The sequence below is a fragment of the Nymphalis io genome, chromosome 22 (genome assembly GCF_905147045.1).
Source record: "Nymphalis io chromosome 22, ilAglIoxx1.1, whole genome shotgun sequence".
Taxonomy (NCBI): domain Eukaryota; kingdom Metazoa; phylum Arthropoda; class Insecta; order Lepidoptera; family Nymphalidae; genus Nymphalis; species Nymphalis io.
Genome location: NC_065909.1, coordinates 6,889,917 through 6,916,197, shown reverse-complemented (window position 1 = coordinate 6,916,197; position 26,281 = coordinate 6,889,917). Strand labels below are relative to the sequence as shown.

Genomic DNA, 26,281 nt, shown 5'->3' with positions numbered 1-26,281 from the left:
CCTGTCTGAACTTTTTGCTCGTCCTCCGGCTAACAGCCGCGTTATGCGCCGGACACGCCCGCCAGCGCCATCTTGCGTCCAGCTATTGGTGATAATTTATTTTAAAACATTATTAAAATAAAGAAAAGACGAGAAAATATTAAATACAATTATAATTTAAAAGATTAGAATCGAAGAACCTTCACTATTAACCATGCTAGTAACATTTTTTTTATTATTGTATTTTTTAGGTAGGAATACTGGCAAATGGGCCACCTAGCGAGTGTTCACCATTGCCCATAGACATTGGCACTTCAAGCAATATTAACCCCTTACATCGTCAATGCGTTACTAACCTTGGGAAACAAGAGGTTATGTCACTTTTTCCTGTAGTTACACGGGCTCAATCAACCTTCACACCGGAACACAACAATACTAAATAATGCCGGTTATTTATACGGTATCTATATTTTATTCATGCTTATATGAAAAATATTTATTGTGTTTGTAAGTTATTCGTCTAATATAAATTAAGTTTATGAAAAAAAAAAAACCACACGAACTGTCGACTGTAACTTTAATATACAAGTCAAAGAGTATCTATCGTTAGAGAATAAATTGACATTATAAATTAAATTTAAAACAAACAGTTAACTCCATCTAGTGTTAAATAGATGGAGTTAACTGTTTGAATCGTGGCGCAAAGCTTTAAGATATAAAAATAAACCTTTAATATTTTTCCCTTTTATTATTAAACTAGTTGTTCCGTCCCATTTCACCCGTTTTTTCAGTAGCCCTCTATTTATAACCTCTGTAATCTCTATAAAATGCAAAAAATATTATAATAAATCCGACTTGTAGTGTCAGAGATGAGTTCAAAAATATCAAAGTAAGTTTTTATTGTTATATATAACACTAGTTTCCGCAAGTTTTGTGACAGTGACAGTTATAAAAAAGTATACTATATCCATTCTTGGATTTCATGCTTGCTTCATACCAAATTTTATCAAAATCGATTCAGCGGCTTAGCCGTGAAAGGTACGCGATGCGAATGCGAAATTTACAGACACACAAAGTTACTTTCCCATTTATAATATTAGTATAGATTCAATATATAAAGCTTAAAACATTTATTTCTTGTCATTGCAACGATAAATACCTATCTTCCAAAAGAATTCCATCGAAATAATTTAATTCATTTTGGAAATATGGCGATAGTAAGTAAAACGTAGTCTATTATTTAGATAAAATATTATATCTTTGTTTCTCTATAACAATACTCAGACGCTAAACGTCTTGCATATAAAGAAATAAATCGTGATTTTAAAACAATGTAAAACATTTATAAGTCTGGTAACACCTGCTAAAGAGTAACTACTAACAAGTTTACATACGTATTAGCATTCAGCGAGCAAATGCGAAAAGAAGAGAATGCGATAAAACCGGATAGGGTTTAACTCTGCGACCTTTGTCACAAACGGCCTTTATAGGGTTGAAATACTTGTGTAATACATTTTTTTTTCTAAAGTGAAACCTCCTTGTTCGGTTTGATTTTAAGATCGAATTTAAATATAAATATATATTCTAATTGTCAATTCTGATTTATTTTTACGTTTTTTTTTTTCATATTGAGTTTTACTTTAAATAACTAGATTATTATTATTCTGATTTATTGTAATTATAAATCAACTAAATAATGGGGTACCGTAAAGCATTTGTTTGTGTTTCGGCTCGATTGGAGTGGTAATTCTTCAATCGTACGGATTACTTCCACCACTTCCGTGCATGCATAAAATTTATTTATTTATTGAGATAGTAACATCATCAACTTATAGCTAAATACTTAATATTAACGAACAAAATAGAAACTCTTACGAATTTATACACCTTTAAATGTGTAAACAACATTTACCGTAAGAATAAAAATTATATAAACCAAACTTTTAATTAATTACTAATTCGAAAAGTAGCCATTTACAAAAAAAATAAAGCATTTGCTCATTTGTTTTCAATTTAAGTTCAAAGAAAAAAAAACATGCTTTTACTTAGATTAATATTTTTAGAGAAAATTTATTAAATGTTTTTTTAGGGACGTAGCTAGAAGACATTGTTTGTTTTGTATTTTATACAGCGCTAGTGTCTATGGGCAGATGGCCAGTTACCATCAGATGGCCAATTTGATCGCCACTTTCACAACAACAGTAATTACTTTTTAGTTTGTTATTTTAACAATTATATTTAACGTCAAAGTATATTTGTATATCGATCGTCCAACTCTTGTAGTGTGTTGGCGTATCTTGGCCGTTTGAACCCTCCTTTCTCCCACAGGGAAACTTAATTGGAGCCGTTTTAATCGAGTGTAAGACGTAATAAATAAACAGTAAATAATTTTTAGTTTTTAATGTTTGAACAATTATATTTAATGTCAAAGTATATATTAAGTGAACAACCCGTGTTTAACGACCATTCATATTTCTAAGAAACGCAAGGGACCATTGTTTAACATATAAGTACGTGTAATTGTTCTCTTTTTGCTTGGAGAAAGTTGATTGATCTTGTCTGTTTGTTCATATTTGTTGACTTTAAATTGTACACTTTTTAAGCGGATGTATTCACGTATAGATACTTTGTCTTCTTCTTTCGAATGTCAAATAACTGATATCTGAAAAAGAGAAATCGATTTGTAAATATTCGCCTGCTATATTTTTTATTGATGATGTCCATCTGACTGATCTTCAAGCGAGGTTAGCCAACATAATTATAGCACACAGGTGTGTGCGCAAACACAGGTGCACTCTCTATTTCCTCACTTTCATAATTCGATGGGAAAAAGTTCAGGCGCAGGACAATCGGCTTTACGTGCTTTCCGAGGTGCGGGACTGTAAACTCTGCGAACTTTCACACTCCGGGCTGAGAATTTATTGACAAATTGTTATAACCGATCGTTTTTGAGTTACGAGTCGTTTAAGTTGTTCCTATACGTCACATACATGCGTCTTCGGAACTTATGAAATGTTTTTTTCTTAGGACCTTTTCAAATTACGCCTCGTAGATAATTCTTGAATATAGTACCCGAACATCAGTTTATTTTATTTACACATTTAAGTATATTAATGATAGTTTTTTGTCGTAGGTTGGTTTTCTGCATGCGGCTGCCGTGGTGGGGCTCTTGCGACGGCACGGGGCTCCATCGCAGCTCTCCTTCGCAGCCGGGCCTTTGCTCTCGTGTCCCCTCGTGCTATCTCCGCCTATCGAGCGAGACCAGCATCAGGTAAGAACCGCTAACAAAGTACTACTACTATATCATATATAATTATTTAGCTCCTATTGTCTGTCAGCTAGTCAAGACTAATGATATACTATTTATTTTAAGTTAATATTTTATTAAATATAATAATTATATTGTTTTCAATGATATTATTCCTCAGTAAGACAAATAAATGTTGTTCGTAAATTCGATAGCGGCAAGTTTACTTTTGTTTGTTTCTAAATTCGTTTTGAAGAAAAAAGTTAAAAATTTCTTAAGGAAGCCATTTTAAATAGTGTTATACTGAATATAATAAGGTGTCAATAATAAATTATTGTAATTTATCCAGAGAGTGGTCGAGTGGGCGCGCAGTATGAGCGGGCGGCTGCGCGGCCGGGCACGCCGCTAAGGCTTGCTGGGGTTTTCGCGGACGGCAGTAAAGCTAAGGCTCCAAAGTACGCGCAGCTCATCGACCCGCAGGGAAACGTGAGTTATCTTATTAATGTAATGTAATATTTCTTTGTTAAACAGAAATGACAGGTGATATAGGTACGTGTATCATAATTATTAACCAAATGCGATTATTATCAAATATAAAGCAACACTGAATTTTCTTGTGCTCAATAAATTGTTTATGTTTATAATCTATTTCGGCCTTGACGGTGAAGAAAACAGTGTATCTATTGTAAATCTGCCACATGTGCGCCAATCTACTTGCATTATAGTAAGGTGCAATAAATTTCAAACTTTTTCCTTAAAATAAGAGAATATTTAGAGGCTCTTATATCTTACTGTATATGTTAATTTTAATAAAACAATAAAACTATTCTTCGTATTTTATTAAAAACGGAACACTAACTAAAATGATTTAAATAAACCCAGCTGTGCAGGCTGTATAATATATAAAAACTATTTGGTTAAATGCAACTTCGTCCCATAGAATTAAAAATTTTGCTACTTTCAAGGTAAATATATTGTCTACATGTGTATCCGTCTTACTGCGTGTATTCCATACATAATTCCGTTCATGAGTTTAAAACATTTGTGTGACTATATTAAGCTGTGACTATATATCTAGGTAAAAATTTAAAATAAAATTGTCATAGAAACATTACTTATAAAGATTTTCTTTTCTTAAAAATATTTTTCGACGCAAGTTTTTTCTTGTTATTAAATATATGCCGTCAGATGGTTATCTGAGGTTAATACAATTGTTTTATATGGTTAACAATTTATTTTAGGCCTAATAAACTCACTTTAAGGATACATTTAAAAAAAACTTAACGAAAAATTTTTTTATATATTAATAAGACAGATGGAAATTAGTATTCGTAAATTAATTCTGATATTGTTCTATCACTGTAAAAAACTGATTTAATTAATCATTAATTAATGCGATGCGTGCAATCTTCAAGAGTATCATATTTCAAAACGCAGCCAAAATAAATATCATAAAACACTAACGACAAGAAACACAGTTTATTATAGTTTATTTATAACGAATAACATATTTATTATCATATAATCGCACATTTTATATTTTTTTATTTAAGTTCTTTAATTGCAACAAATATTATTAATTGATAACAATTCATAACACTTGAAGGACATGCGAAGCTATAACTTAATTAAGTCATGTGTGTGTGTGTGTGTATTACGCTAATAAAGCGATTATAGCGGTTAATTTTAAATTTGTCTGTTCGTACTGCGTCGTGGAATACTGGGTAGCTGTTGATGCGTCAGTTAAATATTCATATTCGTTTTTTTTTTAATTAAAACCCTCCTGTAAATCGGAAGGCACATAAAGCCGTTGGTCTTGCGCTTAAACTTTTCTGTCGTATTAAACTTGGCATCACATCAGATTACATGAAAGGGAATAGAAATTGAACCTGTGTATGCACAAACACTTGTGCACTATATTTTCTGCGCAGAAATAGCCATTATCGGTCAGGAAGACATTCCTGCTAAAATAAAAGAATATGCAGTATGTATATGTATGTAGTATTATATAAGCTATATAATCCATAGATTTTTATCATTGTTGTGTAGCCTTTGAAATTGTTGTTATATAAGTTAGCATTATGTCATCTATATAGCAAATTGTTTTCTCGAAGCTCTCTGCATAACACTCCGTCGGTGAACGTGCGAAGACGGGGCGAATTACTCGTTAAAGTCTAATATTATTATCACGAGAACGTGAAGCCGCGGGCGGGTCCAGAAAATAAAAACAAGAAATGTGTTTCTATCAAGTATAAACACGGTGCAGGGTACACGCGAGATGCACTTTATTACTGAAATAATATCGATTAATCAACCACATCACGAGAACCTCGAACAATGCAAAGCGAAAAAATCGATTCGCCTCTAATATCGGTTCTCGATTATTATTCGATTTCTAGATATAGAGGAATCGTTTTTGTTTAGATATATCGCTGGAGAATATTTAACAGTCCTTAAATATAATATAAATTGTATTTTTAATATATAAATTATCTTTGTATTTATTTGTAATCAAGTCAATATTGTGATTTGTGATCATGAATCTCTTCGTTTAGCTATATTATTGAGGTAATTCATATATTTTTATTTTACGTAAAACATATCATGTTAAAAAATATAAGAAAAAATATTTTAATTTGAAGGAATTTATTTAATTTCTCTATAACCCGACAACTGATCTTGATAATTTATTCAGTATTATTATATATAATAGAGACTATATATATATATATATATATATATATATATATATATATATATTATGTTTCGTTATTGATATCTCATCAGTTGTTAGTTAGGTATATAATAAGCAGCACATTAAAGCTTGCTTACTGACGTCGCAACCTTCCCTATTGCTATAATCCACCTATTTTGTTATTATAACAGAGGCTTCCAATGATTAGCATTTTTTTGTAATATCGGCTTCCTTGATAATGCCATTTAATATAACAGTTATGTTTTGTTACACTTTAAAATGTTCACTACATTATTTCGAATATATCCATAATATATAATTATATATAGGTATAAATTTTTAGTTATATTATATTATATGATGTATTTACACAACAAGTACAAGATAAATTTCTATGATTATTTCCTTGCCTTTTAATTAAAATTGCAATGCATTTTAATGTTAAGACTGCTAGATTAGCAAGCGCAGCATAACAAAAAAATAACTTAAGTCATTAAAAAAGCTACTTGTGGTAGGGCTTTGTGCAAGCTCGTCTGGGTAGTACCCGCTCATCAGATATTCTACCGCAAAACAGCAGTACTTGGTATTGTCATTCCGGTTGGAAGGATGAGTGCCAATGTAATTACAGGCACAAGGGACATAACATCTTAGTTTCCAAAGATGGTGGCGCATTGGCAATGCAAGCGATGGTTATTATTTCTTACAATATCTATGGGCGTTGGTGACCACTTACCATCAGGTGGCCCGAACGCTCGTCCGCTTATCTATTCAATAAAATAAAAATAAAATAATAAATTTGATTAAATTGCGGATAAAGCGGTAATCTACTTTTATATTTACTACGCTTATATGTCAACAATAAAAAAACGGAAAATTAAAAAATAACAGATGCACTGTAAAGAGAAAAATAACTTTAATCCGTAACAGCCTGTGAATGTCCCACTGCTGGGCTAAAGGCCTCCTCTCCTCTTTTTGAGGAGAAGGTTTGGAGCTTATTCCACCACGCTGCTCCAATGCGGGTTGGTAGAATTCACATATGGCAGAATTTCAATGAAATTAGAGATGCAGGTTTCCTCACGATGTTTTCCTTCACCGTAAAGCACGAGATGAATCATAATCACAAATTAAGCACATGAAAATTCAGTGGCGCTTGCCCGGGTTTGAACCCACGATCATCGGTTAAGATTCACGCGTTCTTACCACAGGGCCATCTCGGCGGTCCTGGTCTCCTCGGTAAGATGATTTCACTTTGACCAAGTCATGAACTTTAATATAATAATATAAAGGAAACACGCCTCTGAATAGCGTATCACCGTAAGTTGGTTTACAACATACCCACTATTACGAGTGAAATACGTCATACTACGTTAATATTTACTTTTAAATATCGAATTGTTATGTTATGTATGACGTCATTTACATCGTGCTTCTAATTATATTAACCGTTACCTTTAATGCGTATGTTAATTTATGAATAATTAATAGGGTGAAATTAAAAAACGATTTAATTATGAATAATAAATAGCGCTATGTCCATTATTCTTATGTACTTTACATAAAAACCCATTACCTACGCGCTTGTCGTAACCGAAGTGCTTTATGTAAAAGCTTCATTATTATAAAATAGCATTACACGAGACCGTCCAGCATTTACAATGAAATTAAAAAGAAATACATCCTTACACTCGAAAGAACATTAAGTACTCTTTGTCTATTTTCCTTCGACAACCCATAGTAACGCACAGCAGGACTTCGACAGTAAAGATCTTGCAGAATTAAAACGATCTCCAGTCAAACAAAATTCAACTGTATTTCATACAACATAAAGTTTATGTACACGGCAAAATGAAGTAAAGAATTCGTTACAGGGCCAACTTATTTGAACAATTGAAAACAATAAAATGAACTTTATAGCTATTGTAATAGGGATTATGGCGTCTGGATGGACAGTCCGTTTGTACATTTCTGCTGTGTGAGGGCAGTGTCCTCAGTGAACCGTGTTGCTAGGACGATGGAATAGGGCTGTCACGTTTTGTTTTATTTTATTTTTTTAACTTAAGGAAAACAAGAGACGTTTAGAAAACTGGTATATTATAGAAATAAAATTATTATAATAGTTTTCATTTAATTTTTAAATCCATTAACGTGCAATTCAGAAAAGAGATTGATAAACTACTAAAATTATATAATATTTAAAATGTCAAAATGATGCGTATTTCGGAAGTCTTCGATAACTCAATCATGTATAACGCATGCGAAAAGTGATGCGTTTGTCATTTTGTTTACGGGGTAATGAGGTTAATTATTTAAGATTTAGTAGGCGGGCACATTACGCGCGGACCGCGGACGATGAAATTATATCACCGCTGCTCATAAATAAGCGTACTCTGTACCTTTTATCATTCGGAATTTATTATTTATTTATTTACACATTGATGTACATATCATACATCGTATCGTACATGCCATGTCTATTTGGGCATCCTAAATTCTCATACTTAATAACAGATGCATTAATTTATTATATATATATATATATATATATATTAGGTTCAGTTGTCACCTTCACTCATCACCTATCCTACCGCAAAACAGCAGTACTTAGCCAGTAACTACAGGCACAAGGGACATAATATCTTGGTTCCCAAGATTGGTGGCAATGTTTATGGGCGGTGATGACCACTCACCATCAATTGACCGAATTACCCGTCCACCTACCTATTACATAAAAATTTATATTACTTATTTTTGAGATGTTGGTTTAAGTAATTATTAATAGAGTGAAAATGTTACAGCGGGAAAGAATAGAAAACAAGGAAAGACAAACTTTAGTTGGATATTACAGACAACGGTATTCCATTCCCTGGACATAATACTATGTCACAATAAAAGCCTAGCATGACTTTATTCATAATGGCAATATCTACATTTCGAAAGTTCATTTGGAAGCTGTTTGGTGATGATAACTTGCACAGTCTTTATAATTAATACTTGTATTTATTTTTTTTAAAACATTGTTGTCATTTCGGATTTCACATAAATGTCTCAGAACTTGATAATAAGTTGATATGTTACCTAAAAGTAAGGAAGTTTTACTAGCTAATAACCCTTTTTTTCGCTGGAAAATCCCTTACGGGAACAGTGTGGCTTGTGGGGCTCGCCGGTGTCTAAGGGTCCGTTCACACAGACCGGCTCGGAGAGGAGAGCAGATTTTTATCACGTTGGAAACAGTGTTTTGAGTGATTGTAGTAAAGTTTATTTTTGCATTTGCACCTTTTTTGTCATTAAAAATGCCTGAACGCGCTTCGTGTGAAGTAATAAAAGGAGCCGACCGGCTCCGCTTGCGTGCTCTTTCTCGCTCGCACCCGCTTTCAGATCTCTTCCAGCCGGTCGATGTGAAATAGTTGGCGGCTCCGCTCCGGCCAATTCCAAGCGTATACGACCCGGTCTGTGTGAAAAGAAAAAAGCAGGCCGATGCTCTCCGAGCCGGTCTGTGTGAACGGACCCTAAGGCGCCGAGTGCGCCTCGAACATCGGAATACCCGCTAAAAAACCAGTGGGACCCTTTTCGTCTTAACGAAAAGCGCCACGGGGTTGCTTTCGCATGCTACCGTGGATTAACTACTAAACATTAAGCTTCACACATTAATACTCTTATTTGTATAAAACAATGACTATAATGGTCACGTTCAAAATAATTTTATTAATTTGAATAATAATTAGTACAAGTTAATTTATCCGATCTTACATTCTAGAATTTTACAAATACCTTTTTATATTTTTAACGTTTTAATTTAGGTAATGACAAGATATTATAATATGATATATTTTAAAGATATTTTGCTGATATAAATACTGTTTGTCTATATATATTATATATGTTATACATTTTTATTTGCCTTTATCTGTATTCATCTTACCGTATTCATGTTTCTGATTTGGCTAAAGGTTGACTGGTAGAGAATGTCTCCAGCTATTGAGTCTCAATCATTTTGTTCTTCAATAAAGTAAAAATAAAACATATTATTGACAGTACAAATTAAAAAACAAAAAACAATTTTTTGTTGATTAATAATCAAATTCGTCACAAACGAAGACGTTATCTCCATACACCTCTTAAGTTACTCAAATGTAACCCAAGTCTAACTTTATCCAGACCCCTGCGAGCTATTCTCAAAGCGCACGACTCGAAGACGAATGGCAAGAAATGGTAATGGGATCCATAAGTGACTCGTTGTCATGAATTAGCTCTCAGTTACATTCCGTGGATGGTATTTGTATGTAAATTTGTCTTGTAAAATATTTATCAATTTTATTTCGAAGCGTATTAGTTTATTGTTAATTATGTTTGACGGGCCGATTGGCGTGGTTGGTAGATGCCTTTCACGTCGAAGGTTGTGGGTTCGATTCCCATCCAGGACAGACATTTGTGTGCATGAACATGCCTGTTTGTCCCGAGTCTGGGTGTAATTATCTATATAAGTATGTATTTACAAAAAAAAGTAGTACATTTAGTATATCAGTTGTCTGGTTTCCATAATACAAGCTCTGCTTAGGTTGGTATCAGATAGCCGTGTGTGAATATGTCCCAAGATATTGTTATTATTATTTAATTATAATGGCATTATAATGGTAATATATTCATATATTGTGTTTTTTAACAATAGTAGTGGTAAGTGCGTGTTATTAATATATTTCAAATATCAGCCTGTTTCTTATCTTCTGTTTGTTACCTTGTTACTACTAAACCAACAAACATATGTAGATAATAATGAAATTTATTTAAATTATAGATAAGTTTTTTGAGATCTGGATGAGAGTGATATATAATACATGCCATTCATTAGAAAAAGTTGCGGGGAACAGGGGACCAATTCTACTAACAAATTGTCACTTTATCGTAATCGAATCGAAGCGTGATCGTTGCTATTTTACCGTTTTTCTATTATTTAATTTAATTATCGATTATCGTTATAAGAGTTAAGACTTAAGTTTGGTCTTGACACAACGGTATACATTATCATATCGGTTCGTTTCCGATTCGAATAAATACAGATGATCGAAAGTTGGATCGGAATTGAATCAGAAACGTATCGTAATCGTTATAAATTAGTAGAATTCAGCCCCAGCTAATTATAAATATAGTTTGTTTGTATGGTTTTTCGTAAAAACTTTCGAACTAATGGACAGATTCTAACGACGACACAAAAGACGATAATGAAATAGGACGAAAGTTGTTTTGCTCATAAAATAATCGTAAATGTAATTGGATTGCTAAAAGAAACTAGCGAATGAAATGTCGATTGTGAAAATCGATTACATTTAAATCACAGTTTGACGCGTAATTGAAATTTGTTTAAAACGTATGTTTATGTTTTTGTTAAATTAAATTCGTTGCAGTTTTACTGTAAAGTGAAATGAATATAGTAATAATACAGTATTTTAAGTTAATATGTGGGACAGACCAAAAGCCGGACATTTTTTAATTAAGTTTTTATTTATTTATATAGTGAAGTATCCTGTAAGCGTCCCACTGCTGGGCTAAGACTTCCTCTCCTTTTTGAGGAGAAGGTTTGGAAGCTCACCACGCTGCTCCAATGCGGATTCGTGGATAGGTTTCCTTAGGATATTTTCCTTCACCGCCGAGCCCGAGATGAATTATAAACACAAATCTAACACGTGGAAATTAATTGTGCTTGCCTGAGTTTGAAACCGCAATCATCGGTTAAAATTCACGCGTTCTAACCACTTTTCCATATCGAGACTAGTAATAAGTGATTCGTACTAAGCCAGACGAAGAGGCTATTGACTTTAATTATTGTTTCATGTAACAAGTAGTAATGATGCATGCAGACGAAGAGCTCACTACTAGGAAACGGCTATAACCTTCGTACCCCGACCAATGAGTGCCACTAATTGGATTTAACTTGACTGTAACTGGCTTACTCATCGTAATAAAAAATAATGGAAGTGTTACCATTTTAGTACCTAAAAACCTTAACAGCAAACACAGAATTTAATTTTCTACAAATAAATAAAATCGATAAAATGTAATAACGCGTGATATTATTACTTTGATAATACACCACCTTAATTGAATTAAGGAGCTTATAAAAATATAGTGCGGTAATAATATTTGTCTATTTAAAGCAACACTTCAATGGCTTGACTCTCATTTATATGTGGGGGGTATTATGTACGAACGCATTCGAAACTTGACGTAGATTTATGAAACGTCAGAAGTTGATATTCGAAATTGGCTAAAATAATCAAATTATATAAAGGATACACGCATCATATTTAGTGAATTGTACCCGTCTAGTTCTTTATTATAAGATCGAATCTAACATTGAGAATCAAATTAGTTTCACAAAGAGGTTTGTTTGAAAAGTTTCATGTTCTGAAATAAATTCAAAATATAATTGATTTTATTAATAGTTTATTTCAATTTAACATCTCAACCGGCAATTATTTATTTTATAACTTTACTGACTGGGGCCATTTCTACCTAGATTACACGTACATCGCCGATAATATCTGTAATTGGTTGTTTAATTAAGCCTTATTTGAATATTTACGACATGGATCAATTTTAATATTCACATTTTCTTGCTAAGCGTTGATACTTACATTTTCTTTATTAGTAAATGGCACCCGTGCGAAGTCTAATCAGGTAGCTAATTGATAATAAGTAACAGTATAATTGGTTTACAATTAAATGCAATTCATAATATAAAATTATTATATTATGTACTGGTAGTAGGGCTTTGTGCAAGCTCGTCTGGGTATGTACCCACTCATCGGATATTCTACCGCAAAATAGCAATACTTGATATTGCTGTGTTCCGGTTTGAATGGTCAGTGAGCCAGTGTAATTACAGGCACAAGGGACATAACATCTTAGTTCCCAAGGTTGGTGGCGCATTAGTAATGTAAGCGATGGTTAACATTTCTGACAATGCCAATGTCTATGAGCGTCGGTGAGCACTTACCATCAGTTAGCCCATATGCACGTGCACCTTCCTATTCTATAAAAAATAAAACCTTTTTCAATCGTAAAAAAATAACAGTACTTATAATAAAGTTCATACAACGAGTCGTGTCAGTGACCCTAATTGAAGGCCAAAAAACACTGACCCACTATTCCATTCCGAAGTAATTTGTAAAAGCGAACACTCTTCCTTCGACAAAAATCTAATTTGGCCCGACGAAACAATACTTGATATACCTACGTCGTTTGGTAATTTTACAACCGTACATTCGTGATCATATGTTTCAATGTTGTTTAGGAGGTCATTAATTGAATGAATTTGTGTCCCTTTCTTTCGAATGTCAAATCAATGATGATAGAAAGAGATAAATCACTGTTATCGTTACTCTAACCGTACATTCGTGATCATATGTTTCAATGTTGTTTAGGAGGTCATTAATTGAATTAATTTGTGTCCCTTTCTTTCGAATGTCAAATCAATGATGATAGAAAGAGATAAATCACTGTTATCGTTACTCTAACCGTACATTCGTGATTTTATCGGTAGATTACTTTTTTCTGTTACTAATTGCATGTGGAATAGAGTGGAAATAACGGATGGTATATATGATTATAAGCGTTTGTATCGTTGGCGGAATTCAAGGTTCTACTATAAAGACGCTAACTTATATTAGTTATTAAGATAATAACTTATTATGATGATGCCAAAAAACAACCTAAAACTTAAGGTTCTGAAACCCCAGGACGGGCCAAGAAAAAGATATTGCGTTTTTGTTTGTCGATGTTACTTAGTAGCGGCCCGGAGGATGGAAGTTGGAAGTGTGTAAACGCTCCCGTGCCTCGGAAAGCACTTAAAGCTTTTGGTCCTGCGCCTAAACTCTTTCCGGTCGTCTCGGATTGTGGTCTCATCAGATTTTGAAAGTGACGGTGTCGAGAGTGCATAGATTGCGCGCACTTGCGTACTATAATAAGTCCTGCTGGCTAATCTCTCTTGAGATTGGCCGCCGTGTCTGAAAGCGGTCAGGATCGCTGTTTTTATTCTAATTCTGATTTTCTAGTTATAATTTTAAAGGTAATCGAAAGGTAATATTATTTATTTTAAGCATATTAATGTAAGCTTAAATTAAGATGCAGATTTTTTGTAAACTAATTTGATTTTTTTTAATTTATTTGTATACTAACTAGAAATGCGTTTGGAAGAATATCTTATACAAAATAAATATTAAAACGATCGAACCTTATATAATTATACAGTGATTAGGATTTTTCTGAGAAACATCTGATATTATTTCGTAGGCGTTAGCGATCCCTTGACCCTTAAAACTAACCTGAGTAAACTACTCCGATGACCTTTGAAGGGCATTGAGAGACACACAAGGTCATCGACGGTATAAACTTGTAATTAACGTAATTATACGAAACTATATTACTGTGATTATTTTATAATGTATACATGGATATCATATAATGAGTCTTATTTCTGCATCATTAAAGTTGAAATTTCCAAAAGTATTTTTTAAACTAAACTTTTGTTTCAAATTGCAGCTTTCTAGACTTAGCATGCTGTGCGTTCGTAATCAGTTATTGTATACTTGTATACGATTGTATAATTTAAAATAATATTGGTACTAAAAACCCATGTTCTTATTAAACGATATGATAAAATGCATTTTACGCCCCATTAGGAGTCTAATTAAAGGGCAGGGCAATTATTTATTGTTTTATAACATCTCACTAGCTAGAGTTATATTATAAAGCAATTTCTTGCTTTTAATGTCTTTATTATTGACTTTTAAAATACAGTGGTTCACTCATGTGGATTCAGTACAATTATATTTTAACGAAATATAAAAATAATACTAAAATGTTTTACTGCTATTCTAACATTTGGTACGTGGGTTTATGTGTGTTTGTAATTATATACATACGTATTATATAAGCCCGTATTGTAATAAGCTTTGTTCATATGTTTTAATGTTGTTTAGGAGGTCATTAATCGAATTAATCTGTGTCCCTTTCTTTCGAATGTCAAATCAATGATGATAGAAAGAGATAAATCACTGTTTAACTAAACGCCCGTTTATTAATAAGGCTGCATGTTATATGTTTCAATCAAGTTTTATTATGCTTTTTAATCGATTGTATGAAATATTTTCACACAGTTAAACATACAAACATATATACATTTAAGAAAACATTCCGAACGTAATACGTGACGAAAATTATAATTAAATGTAACTAATTATATTGTGTTGAATTATTTATGTACGTATCAGTATATACAGGCGTATCGATTTTAATATTTTATATGTATTTATTAAATGTTTAAGAGGAAACAAAGTTGTTGGTAAAACAATGCCATCTGATTGCGAGAGCTTAAATTATTTTCGACCTAATTACTTTTTTGGATTGAGCTCAAAATCCTATAACAATGGACGGGACATTTATATTCTGTGACAGTTTTTATAGTCACGTTTCGACCACGGTCAGTCCGGTATAATTCTTCCATTCGTTAATTTACAAACATCGCACGAATGTACTTGCAAAGGTGCAAACGTTATTTTATCCTTTGATTGACACTTGTCATACAAAAATCAACCTTAACACATAAGCATAAAGCTTAAGAATAAATTTCTAATTGTAAGAAGAATATTCAAATTTTACTGTGACATTTATTCGCAGTTTCATGTTATAATATTTACTAGAAAAACGTCTTTATTTTGTAAGTAATAAGAGTTATGAGTTGTTATTTTTTGGACCAAAATCGAGCTATTATGTTATATATATAGGTCAACATTTGAACTGTATTAGGGTATTCATAATGGGTCATTTATTGTTGGTCCGTTATATAGACTAAAAAAAGTATATTTTAATAATCTGTGGCTCAACGATTGAAATTTTGATTTATTATTTCATATTAAAAAGTAAAATTGCCTTAGTATTTGAGCAAAGATATTTCTAAATGATTACTCACAGATTTTTATTTATAAACTATTTCTTTTTACATAATTTAATGTACCTAACCTTTTTATATGGTTTTTGGTACTGCGATTTCAGCTCTCAATAATTCTGTCAAATTATTATATTACATTAATTTAAAGCTTAGTAAAGTTTTGATATCGCAAAATCGCAATAGTTCAATTATGCTAATCTTCAACCTTTTTTCACGTAAATTGGACGTGTTTTTGATACCTTATTTGTCAAATATTCAACTGAGTTGATATTTTTGACAGGTGTCAGTATAATATCAAAAAATAATAGGGGTTTATTTATATAACGAATTATTAAATATAAGATTTGTAAGGTTCCAATACGTAATAGCGGAAATAAATAATCGTGGATATATTACTAGGAAATAAATCAATGGAACCAACGGATCTCCAGTTTAAGCCGTACAAATGGCTTAACGAAGCGGCAATCTTTAACAAAAACGACGAGCAGATACCAATCGAGTGGTTTGAAACGAACGCGGACGTTATTGTCCTCCTTTTCACATCCTGCGGTGTAGACAAGGACGGAATCGTCGAGAAATTCTATGAAATATATGAAAACGTCAAGTTCGTGAACCTTCCTATCGAAGTCATCTTCGTACCGATGGACGAGACCGAAGAAGACTTTAATCATGCATACGAGGAACAAGCGAATTGGTTTACTCTTAAATATTCTGATCCCCTGGTAGTTGTGCTCAAATATATGTATGGAATTACGTGCGTTCCCAGTTTAGTGGTGATAAATGTTGATGGTACCATTACTACCAACCAAGGAATATTAGATTTGGAGAAGTATGGAAAAAATGCGGTGATCACCTGGACCTCCAGAACAGCGTCAATTAAAAATCCTAGAAAATTAAGCAAGGAACTCGCGATGTATGGCGATAAGTGGAATTATATGACAATAGTTCAAAGTAAGGCTCCTAAGCCTGGTTATGAAAGGAAATTTAGTACGGTTGTGAATGACGCTATTTCAAAATCTTCAGGGTAATTTTTCTGATGTACCACAATTGTATTTTTTTCTATATATGACAGAAGAAAAAAGTACAAATCATGAGCGCGTGGAATGAGTCCAAGATAACTAGCAGAATATTACCGTTGAATGGCAATCTCTATTCTCAAAAATTAAAATACCTAGCTTACAAATTTTTTTCATAACATATTTTGTAAATATGCAGTGGCTATAAGAGCTTCATTGTTAAATTATGCAAAACTAGGCCGACTATGATTAAACTAAATGTTGCAAATTAAAAAACAACATGACATTTAATTAAAAAGTCATAATATTTAGTTCGAGTGACAAGGAGATAAATGAGTGTGATGTTAATAGTGTTTTGCATACAAGCTCAACTTTTCTCTAACTTTTTGCAATACAATATGCGATAGGGTTGTCACTAGCACATTTTAAATTAAGATTGATAAAATGTATGGTCATAAATTTTCTAAAATGATTCATCTTTGGGCATGATTTGAAGATCGAATTTGACGTAATTTACTATTAAGCTGCCATTGGTTAGTGTGCGTTTAAAAAAAATGTTAATAAAACTTCTATGCGAGACGCAAGCCCAAGAATATTTTTTTGTGTAAAATAAATATATATATTGTGCTTAAATGACATAAAACAAAGTAATCAACGCAAAAATTGTACCTAGAAAATAAAAAATAAATAGTGTAACTAACTTACATGTCATAAATGAAATTCTACTTCATCTACATTTTAATCAATCGAAATAGTACTATAAATGCCAATCACTAACAAAATAATAACATTAACATCAAACTCTACTACATTGTTTAAAATATCGGTATTCATTTATAAATAAATAATGAAACTAAAATGACAAAGGTGACAACCCTAAAGCCCGGTAAGATGTATTAAGTAATGAACTTGTACTCGCATCAGATAAACGCTTACACCATTGTATGGAGTATTTGGGTTATACCAAACTCGTTGGCAAGCATGTGCTTCGACGCCTCCGTTCTCGATACAGTTTGTGATACACTATTGAAAATTTAGAAGTTATATCGAAGTAATTCATATGAGATAAAAATATGAATATTGTTGTAATTATAATAAAATGTGAGGAATAAAAAATGGTTTACACTCTGCTTAAAAGTTCAGAAATTTAACCTTTTTAGATTTAGATAGATTAGACAGATCTAAGTCTTTCTTACCGTCAACACTATCTTTAAATCATTTCCATGACAAAATATAAACTCACCGCCGATCACGATCCTAAATAATTAATTGTTATGCGTCTTTGACTATAATAATTATCAGGCACAAGCGTCAAAATAGCGTGTTAAGGTAAGTTGGTTTCGAACATTTCGAACTGCCTTGTTACAATTTTTCTCCTTCTACCTCCGTAACCGGAGGCAGTATGTGCAGTTTAATGGACAACTCTCAGAACCATATTTTACGTTTTCCGGAATTAGTCAAGGTTCCAATTTAGGGCCTCTTGAGTTTCTGATTTTTATTAACGATTTGCCTGATGCCGTTAGTGCAGCTCATAGTTTGTTATTTGGAGATGATTTGAAATTATTCTTAAAAATCATAACGCCATCGGATTGCTTGATGTTACAAAAGATATCCAAAATGTTGAAGAATGGAGTAAGCGGAATAGGCTTATGTTTAATTATGAAAAGTGTTCTATAATATCATTCACACGCGCAAACATGCCAGTCAAATACGACTATCGTTTAAACGACGTTGTTCTAGGGCGGCAATCTACTACCAAAGACTTAGGAGTCTTGATAAGTGATAACCTGAGCTTTACCGACCATGTTTACAATATTACAAAAACGGCATACAAGTGCCTAGGTTTTGTTTTGAGGCAGTCAAAAAACCTTGAAAGTGTTGCTGCGGTCAAAATTTTGTACAACTGTTTCGTCAGAAGCACGTTAGAAAGTAACTCAGTTATTTGGAGTCCACATGAGGTAAAATACAAACTCATGGTGGAGAAACTCCAAAAGAAATTCTTGAGGTGGCTTTACTACAAGCAATACGGATTCTTCGTAGGGTATCCTTATTGTTATCCTAGTTTATTTATACAAGGAATGACAGGATATGATTCCCTCGAAATGCGACGACATATGGCCTTGCTAAGCTATTTCTTCCTGTTACTCAGGGGTACCATTTTCAATCCCTCAGTGTTAGAGCTAATATCGTTGAACGTTCCTGACAAATACACTCGCGCTCGTCTATTGGTACTGGTGAGCGAGTCACCTTTGATGCGCGCGTTGACTTTGCTCAATGGTGTCCTGGCCTGGAATCCAAGCCTCGACTTGTTTAACTCATCACCTGCTGTATTTTGCAAAACGGCAGCGGAATACATACAAACAATAATAATTAAGGAAGTGTATTAATTAAATAAGTAAATGCTTTAGGTTAAACCTGTAATGTTTACTTATATTTTGTAAATAAATAAATAAACATTAGAGTGAGATACGTTAGTTCTTACAGAAAAGCAATGCTGGTTTCGGTATCGGATTATTTACACTTTTTTTCTAGGGATTGTTATACCTATTATGTCTTAATTGATAGATAGTTTTCAATGTAAAAAGTTTTCACTATTGAAACGGGAGGCAAATACCAATTAATATGTTATACTATAATGTTTACACTGTCCTTTCTGTTATATTCATTGCTAAGCATGAACTCCCTGTGGTCTGTTATTCGGCTTGCTATCGGAAACAGTATCTTTTGAATAAATTAGCGAATGATGTTTCGAAATGAGAGCCGAGATGGCCCAGTGGTAAGAACGCATGAATCTTACCCATGATCGTGGGTTCAACCGGGAAAGCACCACTGAATTTTCATGTGCTTAATTTGTGATTATAATTCATCTCGTGCTTTACGGTGAAAGAAAACATCGTGAGGAAACCTGCATGTGTCTAATATCACTGAAATTCTGCCACATGTGTATTCCACCAACCCGTATTGGAGCAGCGTGGTGGAATAAGCTCCAAACCTTAAAAAAGAGGAGAGGATGCCTTTAGCCTAGCAGTGGGACATTCACAGGCTGTTACGGTTTCGAAATGAGCGGATCGGGTATTAATTTTTTTCCAGTTGAATGTCGGATGTGACATCACTAATGATCACAAACTGGTGCACCGCACCGCTTTGTCCTATGCTAGCTACGCCACTGGCACATTAATAAAATAAAAATATTTAAGTACTAGATTACGTCACAGTCTAATAAAAAATGTAACCGATTTTTCTCTCTATGGTACTTTATACCGCTAAGTAAAGGATTAATCAGTTTTGATCGTAGCTAAATTGCTTGCGGGTAAACGTGTCACGAATTGATTACACAGTGATATACTAATGGTTTCATATTTCATTTAAACCAACGATATATACGGGGATGATAATAACCATTGCTTTTCAATTTCCTTAAAGCTTGTGCTGTATGTTAGATACTCGTTATATTTTCATGAAAGATCTTAGTAATTATAGCTGCTAAAAGTTAGGTTTTTAACCTATATAGTATGATAGGCACTAACATTATAAAATGTAATACATAGATCAAATACATATAACAATTTATATTTGATTCGAAATATATGGTTATAGATTACATTTTAGTTTTAGAATAAATGTTTTTTAAGCTGGTTTTTTAATAATTCATAGAACTAGTGTTGCCATCCGTACTTTAAAAGGCAAGAAAAGCTCTTGCTTTCTCGGCAATTTGTTCATTATTCTTGCAGATAGAAAAACAAGTATTTAACAATACAGGGTAAAGAAGTAAATCCTTAACTAGCTACTTATTAATTTAATAGTCGCTTATAATTCTATCAATGGCACAAGTTCGCAAATACGTGGATGTGCTTTATTACAAGGCGGCCATGTTGGAATGTAACCATAAACAATAACCTGTTGCGTGACGTTGCATGTTTTGTGATTAATAGCACGAGAAGTATTATTGTTTAAGTTTCATTCTCACGTGATATGATTTAATTAACTATGTAACATATCCTTGCTAATATTATTAATGCGAAAGTGAGTTTTCACGTCTAATCAACTTAAACCATTATGAAATTTTGCATATTTGTGTTGAATATGCTATCTTTTATATAGCGGGATCGTTTAATATTAGAATTGTACGAAATAGCGGCTATTGCTGTTATTTTTGAATCATACTAATTCAAGGCGGCTTTTGAAGACTAGTGTTGGAATGATATATGTATGAACGAATTTTTGGTGGCCTATCGAATTCGTTAAAACATGTAAATATTAAGAAAACGTGTTCATCCGATATAAGCACCACTGAGTTTTCATATTCGTAGGTTATTCTTAATTCATTTCATGCTCAGTGTGAGCGTGCGTCGAATTAAATTCTGCCCCACATGTGTATTCACCTAATCCACCAAACCGCATGAGAACAGCTCGGTATAATTAACTCCAATGAACACTGATGTTTAATAAAATACTCAGTAGGATATTTGTAACAATTTTTTTCAAATACGATCCTTGCAATAAGTGCAATTAAACACTTTTTACGGAGATAAACGCTGCATGCGGTGATTTTTAGTAACGTACAAAAATCAGAAACGAAAAAAAAGAATAATTTGCAATAAATAGTTATTCTATCTAATGTTTTATATAACAACAACATATACTTACCAGGATACTATAAAATTATAGGAGTTCTTCGTGCCAATCAACACCAAGGGTGAGATGTATGAAGTATGTCCGGAGGAGCTGTCCCCTGCTGAATGGGATGATGTATCACCATCTTCGACTCCAGTACCGCCAGATATTTCCTCGCGAGCTCACAGGCTCCCACATTTATTAAGCCTGTGGAGGTTACCTACCAGAGTGAGGCTGCTGGCTGGCACTGTTCCTATTGAAATGGCACATGATGTTGGAGGTAAATCATTTATTTTTATCTGTTTCGTATTTGGTAGTTTGATGTTGATATTTTATAGCACTTAAATTTTATAAAACTTAATAAATGGAACTGTTTATGTAGATTAATATTCTTAATCTCGATAAACGACATTCGTATAAATAAAAAATTTGTCTCTTTAATGCTAATAATCATGAAGAATATAAGACCATATACAAGTGCCGCCATCTTTTTTTTTTTTTTTATAGAATAGGAAGGCGGACGAGCATATGGGCCACCTGATGATAAGTGGTCACCAACGCTCTTAGACATTAGCATTGTAAGAAATGTCAACCATCGCTTACATATCCAATGCGCCACCAACCTTGGGAACTAAGATTTTATGTCCCTTGTGCCTGTAATTACACTGGCTCACTCACCCTTCAAACCGGAACACAACAATATCAAGTATTGCTGTTTTGCGGTAGAATATCTGATGAGTGGGTGGTACCTACCCAGACGATCTTGCACAAAGCCCTACCACCATCTTTCTTTATATAAACTATGCCGTTAATTTAATCCAACGACATTTTACATAATTAGTCTGATCAGGTCCCTTTAATGATAACATATAGAAAGTAATCTTGATATTTTTTTAACGGTGATATTACAAAACATCACATGATATCATAATTGTAGTTGGTAATTTACGATACGGACGATAAAGTATCGATAATAATCGTTATTGCTCGCAGTGCGTTGAGATGGTCCTATAAATAAACTTGCATTACTAGACCCGTAGACCAGTTGGACGTGTTTTATTCGTTAAATTAAGGCTTTTGTCATGATCGCGAACATACATCATTCATCTATAAACTCTGCAATAATAAATACAGATCCAAAGAAACGTTTTGATCACAAAATAATATTGAGAATATTTCATTTACAGAAGACCTTCTGCTCCGGGCGGCAAGCACGGAACCGGTGCTGGTGATGTGCACTCTCCCGGAATACAACTCCTTGCCGTCAAGTCCGAGCAAACAAGTCGACCCACGGTATCATCCTAAAGAAACCTTACAACTTCTACCATTAAACAGTAATATAAAGGTACGACGAACACAGCTCGGCTTCGAAAGCGAGAAAAGAATGTTTCTCTCCGCACGCCTTCAGAAAGCTCTAACCTTCTGTCAACTAAACGTTGACAACTGGATCAGGCAGATCTCCTACGCAAACTCAACTGTTGTCAGCAAAGCGAAGACAGTCGAGGATCTTATCAAAGAAGACCATGAACCAGTCAAATTTGAAAAGGAAAAGAAATTCACCCTTCAAGGCTTGAAGATTGATACGTCAAGATTGTTTGGAAAAAGTGATAAAGTATTAAAAGATATACCAGATGAAACTGAAGGTTCTATTATATTTTTAAGTAAAAACGAACTCGAGCATATGAACTATGATGTATATAGTGACGATGAAGGTAAAGATGATAAAAGCGAAGAAAAAGTTGAATCGGAACAGTTTACCAACGACAAAATGCATGTATTTAGAGAAGATTCTGGTCCGAAGAAAGGAAAATGGTTTAAAAATCTAAAACTTTTAAAGAGTACGGAGAAGTTAGATGAAAAAATTACGGCTATCGAAAACGGTGAAAAGTATAGAGACGTTAAAGATCCGTTTGATCCATTAGGCGAGAAACACAGTTCGATAGAACGTTATCAAGATATGGCGAAACTTATTGAAGATAAATTTGGCGCGTTTCGAAAGAACGATGGAACGGCTGAAAAAAGTCATTCGTACAAAAGCCTTACAACTTCTTCCTCAGATATGGGAACGAGTCAGTGTAGTTCAAGTCACAAAAAGCCTGTGCTGACGAAATCGGTGTCAGTACAAACTGGCATGCCAGACAGCTCGTATGCGGAAGAGGAAGATAGTGGTATAAATATGAAACACGGTCGGAAAAATCTTAGCGTCGATCAAATAAACTATTGTGGCTCAATGGAAAGCGACTCGAGCTCTGGTAGGAAATTGAAATCTCTCGACGAAAATATGCTTAAGAAATCAGCAGCAAGCAAATCTTCATCAAATCTCGAGAGAAGACAGAGGATACAACCAGACCTGATACCGGAAAAAGCGATGGTTAAGTCTGAGTCATACAATCAAATACAAAGCTGTGAAGACATTAATATGTTTGGAGCTGGATCTCTATACAACGATAGTGACTTCGAAATTAATTACAAACAGCATTCTTTTATTACGGAAAAATTGTGTTCTGAATTTCATGTCAAGACAAAAAGGGTGCTCAGTAAATCCACTTCTAATTTACTTCATCCTAAAAAATCAACCGACAAAAAAGAATCAAGCAATAGCAATAGTATGCCAACGAAAACTGAACGTTCCAATGATAGCGAGAAACTTGTTAATTTCCGGAAAAAGATCGATAAACCCAGAGCACCAACACCAAACAGGTCTGATATTGACGAACCACTTCCCATCGATATATCGGAAGAAGAACCACAAATTCAGAAGAAACTTAGACGATCCATATCATCAATTCAAAAACGAAAGTTACCCGTTATTGAAGATTTGCCTTACGGCCAAGTAGCGGATGCTGTCGACATTGAAGAAGAGAAGCTAGATACAGATTCGAGTACTGATAATATATACGCAGAGATATGCGCACCGAACGGTAATAAAACAAGTGAAGATGAAACATATGATTACAATATAGATATACTTGCAACGGATCCTGTGATATGCAATGTAAAAAAGGAAGTGAATAGTCGTAACGACGAAAGAGCGAGACAGATGAATGGAAACCTTGACAATCCGTTCAGGCATATAGAAGTCGTCGTGATAGAAAGATCAACAGATTTCGAATTAGAGAATTCAAGCGTCGCGTCGAGTGACTTCGATGAAACGGGCAGTAAGAATGATGTATCGATAGCTATAGATTCATGGGAACGTGATAAAAACAATAAAAGTACAGAACCAAAAATCCATGCTATTAGATTAGAAATAACTAGTAATATGGATGATTACCCAGATCAGAGCTTAGACAGGACGGAGGTCCATCTCAGTAAAGATAATTCATTAAGTTTTAGTAACAGTATCCATTTGAATGGTACATATCCCAACGAGGCCATCTATGATACTTTAAAATAGATTACTTGTATTATATTATTCCAATAATAGATCACATTAGAGTCACAAAACTAAGCAATATTCTTAAAAATTGTATTAAAATGTCGCCTCCGTAGTTCGCTTAGTTTCTAGTTGTTATTTACCACTCGTTCGCGTGTCATACTATAAATAATAATAAAAGCTAGAGGCTGATCAGTGATAATTTGTGTTTTCAATTACTACATCCGAATTGCAAAAGTTGTTTTTTTAGAACAGTACTCTAATTATTTGCTTGTAAAGAGGCGATAGTTGTTTCCTATATATTTTTATTTTTTGGCACCCTTAAACTAATACGTATTTACGTATTTGTAAGCGTCGTAATATGTTACACACCGATGTGTATTTGTAAAAAAAATAAGCATTATTAATGACATGAAAACTGCTTCGTAAATAATGTTTGTTTTTAATCAAATAACATCAAAATTATAAGTACCCTGCATATGTCATATTCTTGTATGTTTTTCTGCAGGTCATTAGTTTTTTTTTTACGATTCTTAAAATAATAATTCACTTCCATAGACAAAAGAGTTTTTTTATTACGTTAATATATCGATCAAATATTATATGACCAAAATCGGTGCTACAATAGGTGCTCAATTTTATTTTTATCTTATTTAATTAAGCCTTAAACATTTTATAGAAATATAGCCCTTATTATATTCTCGTGTAAGAGTTGTATTGAATAATCAAAACTTTGTTTATATTTACAATCGATTTTCAAGCCAATTACTGTTACTTGATTTTCAATGTTAAAAAACATACTGTTTTTATTTTGATTGGTTAAGATAAATAAATAAAAAATTGACACTGTAATTCATTATTAACTTTATATATATTGAATCGTATTCCTTAGTGTATAGTTGGGCTCTATTTCTAAGTATCACATATCACATGACAATTATTATATTATATACTTATTGTAAATTGTTTGTACCATATAGATTAAAATATTCTGTAATATAGATTTGATTTTAAGTCTGACGCACTCGAAAACGAAATGTAAAATTCTGTTTAAGAGATGCTTTGAAGATAAATAAATGAATATAAATATATTATCGTTTTATTTTATTTATTATTAAGACTTGCTAACTTGAATTATTCAATGACCTTTGTTTGTTAAAAACTGATTTCTCTCTTGTTTTCATCTGTAATCGGTCATTTGAAAGAAAACAAAATATTGGTCTTACTAGATAAAGATTTGTAAGGTTTATTATTAGTGGATATGAATTATATTTTAAAAAATTAAAAGAGAATTTTGAATCTATAATCCGAACCGATGGTAGCTTTAAGTTTAATTGATCTTGTGAAATTTCTTTTGCGTTTAAGCAACGTGCTTGAAAAATGGTTGTAAGGACACACAGAAGAAAGTACC

General features: G+C 33.1%; 1 protein-coding gene across 3 annotated transcripts in view; it reads left to right on the top strand.

Annotated features, from left to right (window-relative positions):
* Positions 1 to 25,957, top strand: part of LOC126777155 (uncharacterized) — a 130,244-nt gene extending 104,287 nt beyond the window's left edge. For 2 of the 3 annotated variants that reach the window (XM_050500082.1, XM_050500083.1), the window contains exons 3-6: positions 3,113 to 3,250; positions 3,576 to 3,712; positions 21,549 to 21,774; positions 22,682 to 25,957. In XM_050500082.1, the coding sequence (XP_050356039.1) occupies positions 3,113 to 3,250; positions 3,576 to 3,712; positions 21,549 to 21,774; positions 22,682 to 24,891 (2,711 nt within the window). In that variant the 3' untranslated portion in view covers positions 24,892 to 25,957. The remainder of the gene's footprint in view (positions 1 to 3,112; positions 3,251 to 3,575; positions 3,713 to 21,548; positions 21,775 to 22,681) is intronic. The other variant, XM_050500084.1, reaches the window with a different exon arrangement.
* The last annotated feature ends 324 nt before the right edge of the window (positions 25,958 to 26,281 follow it).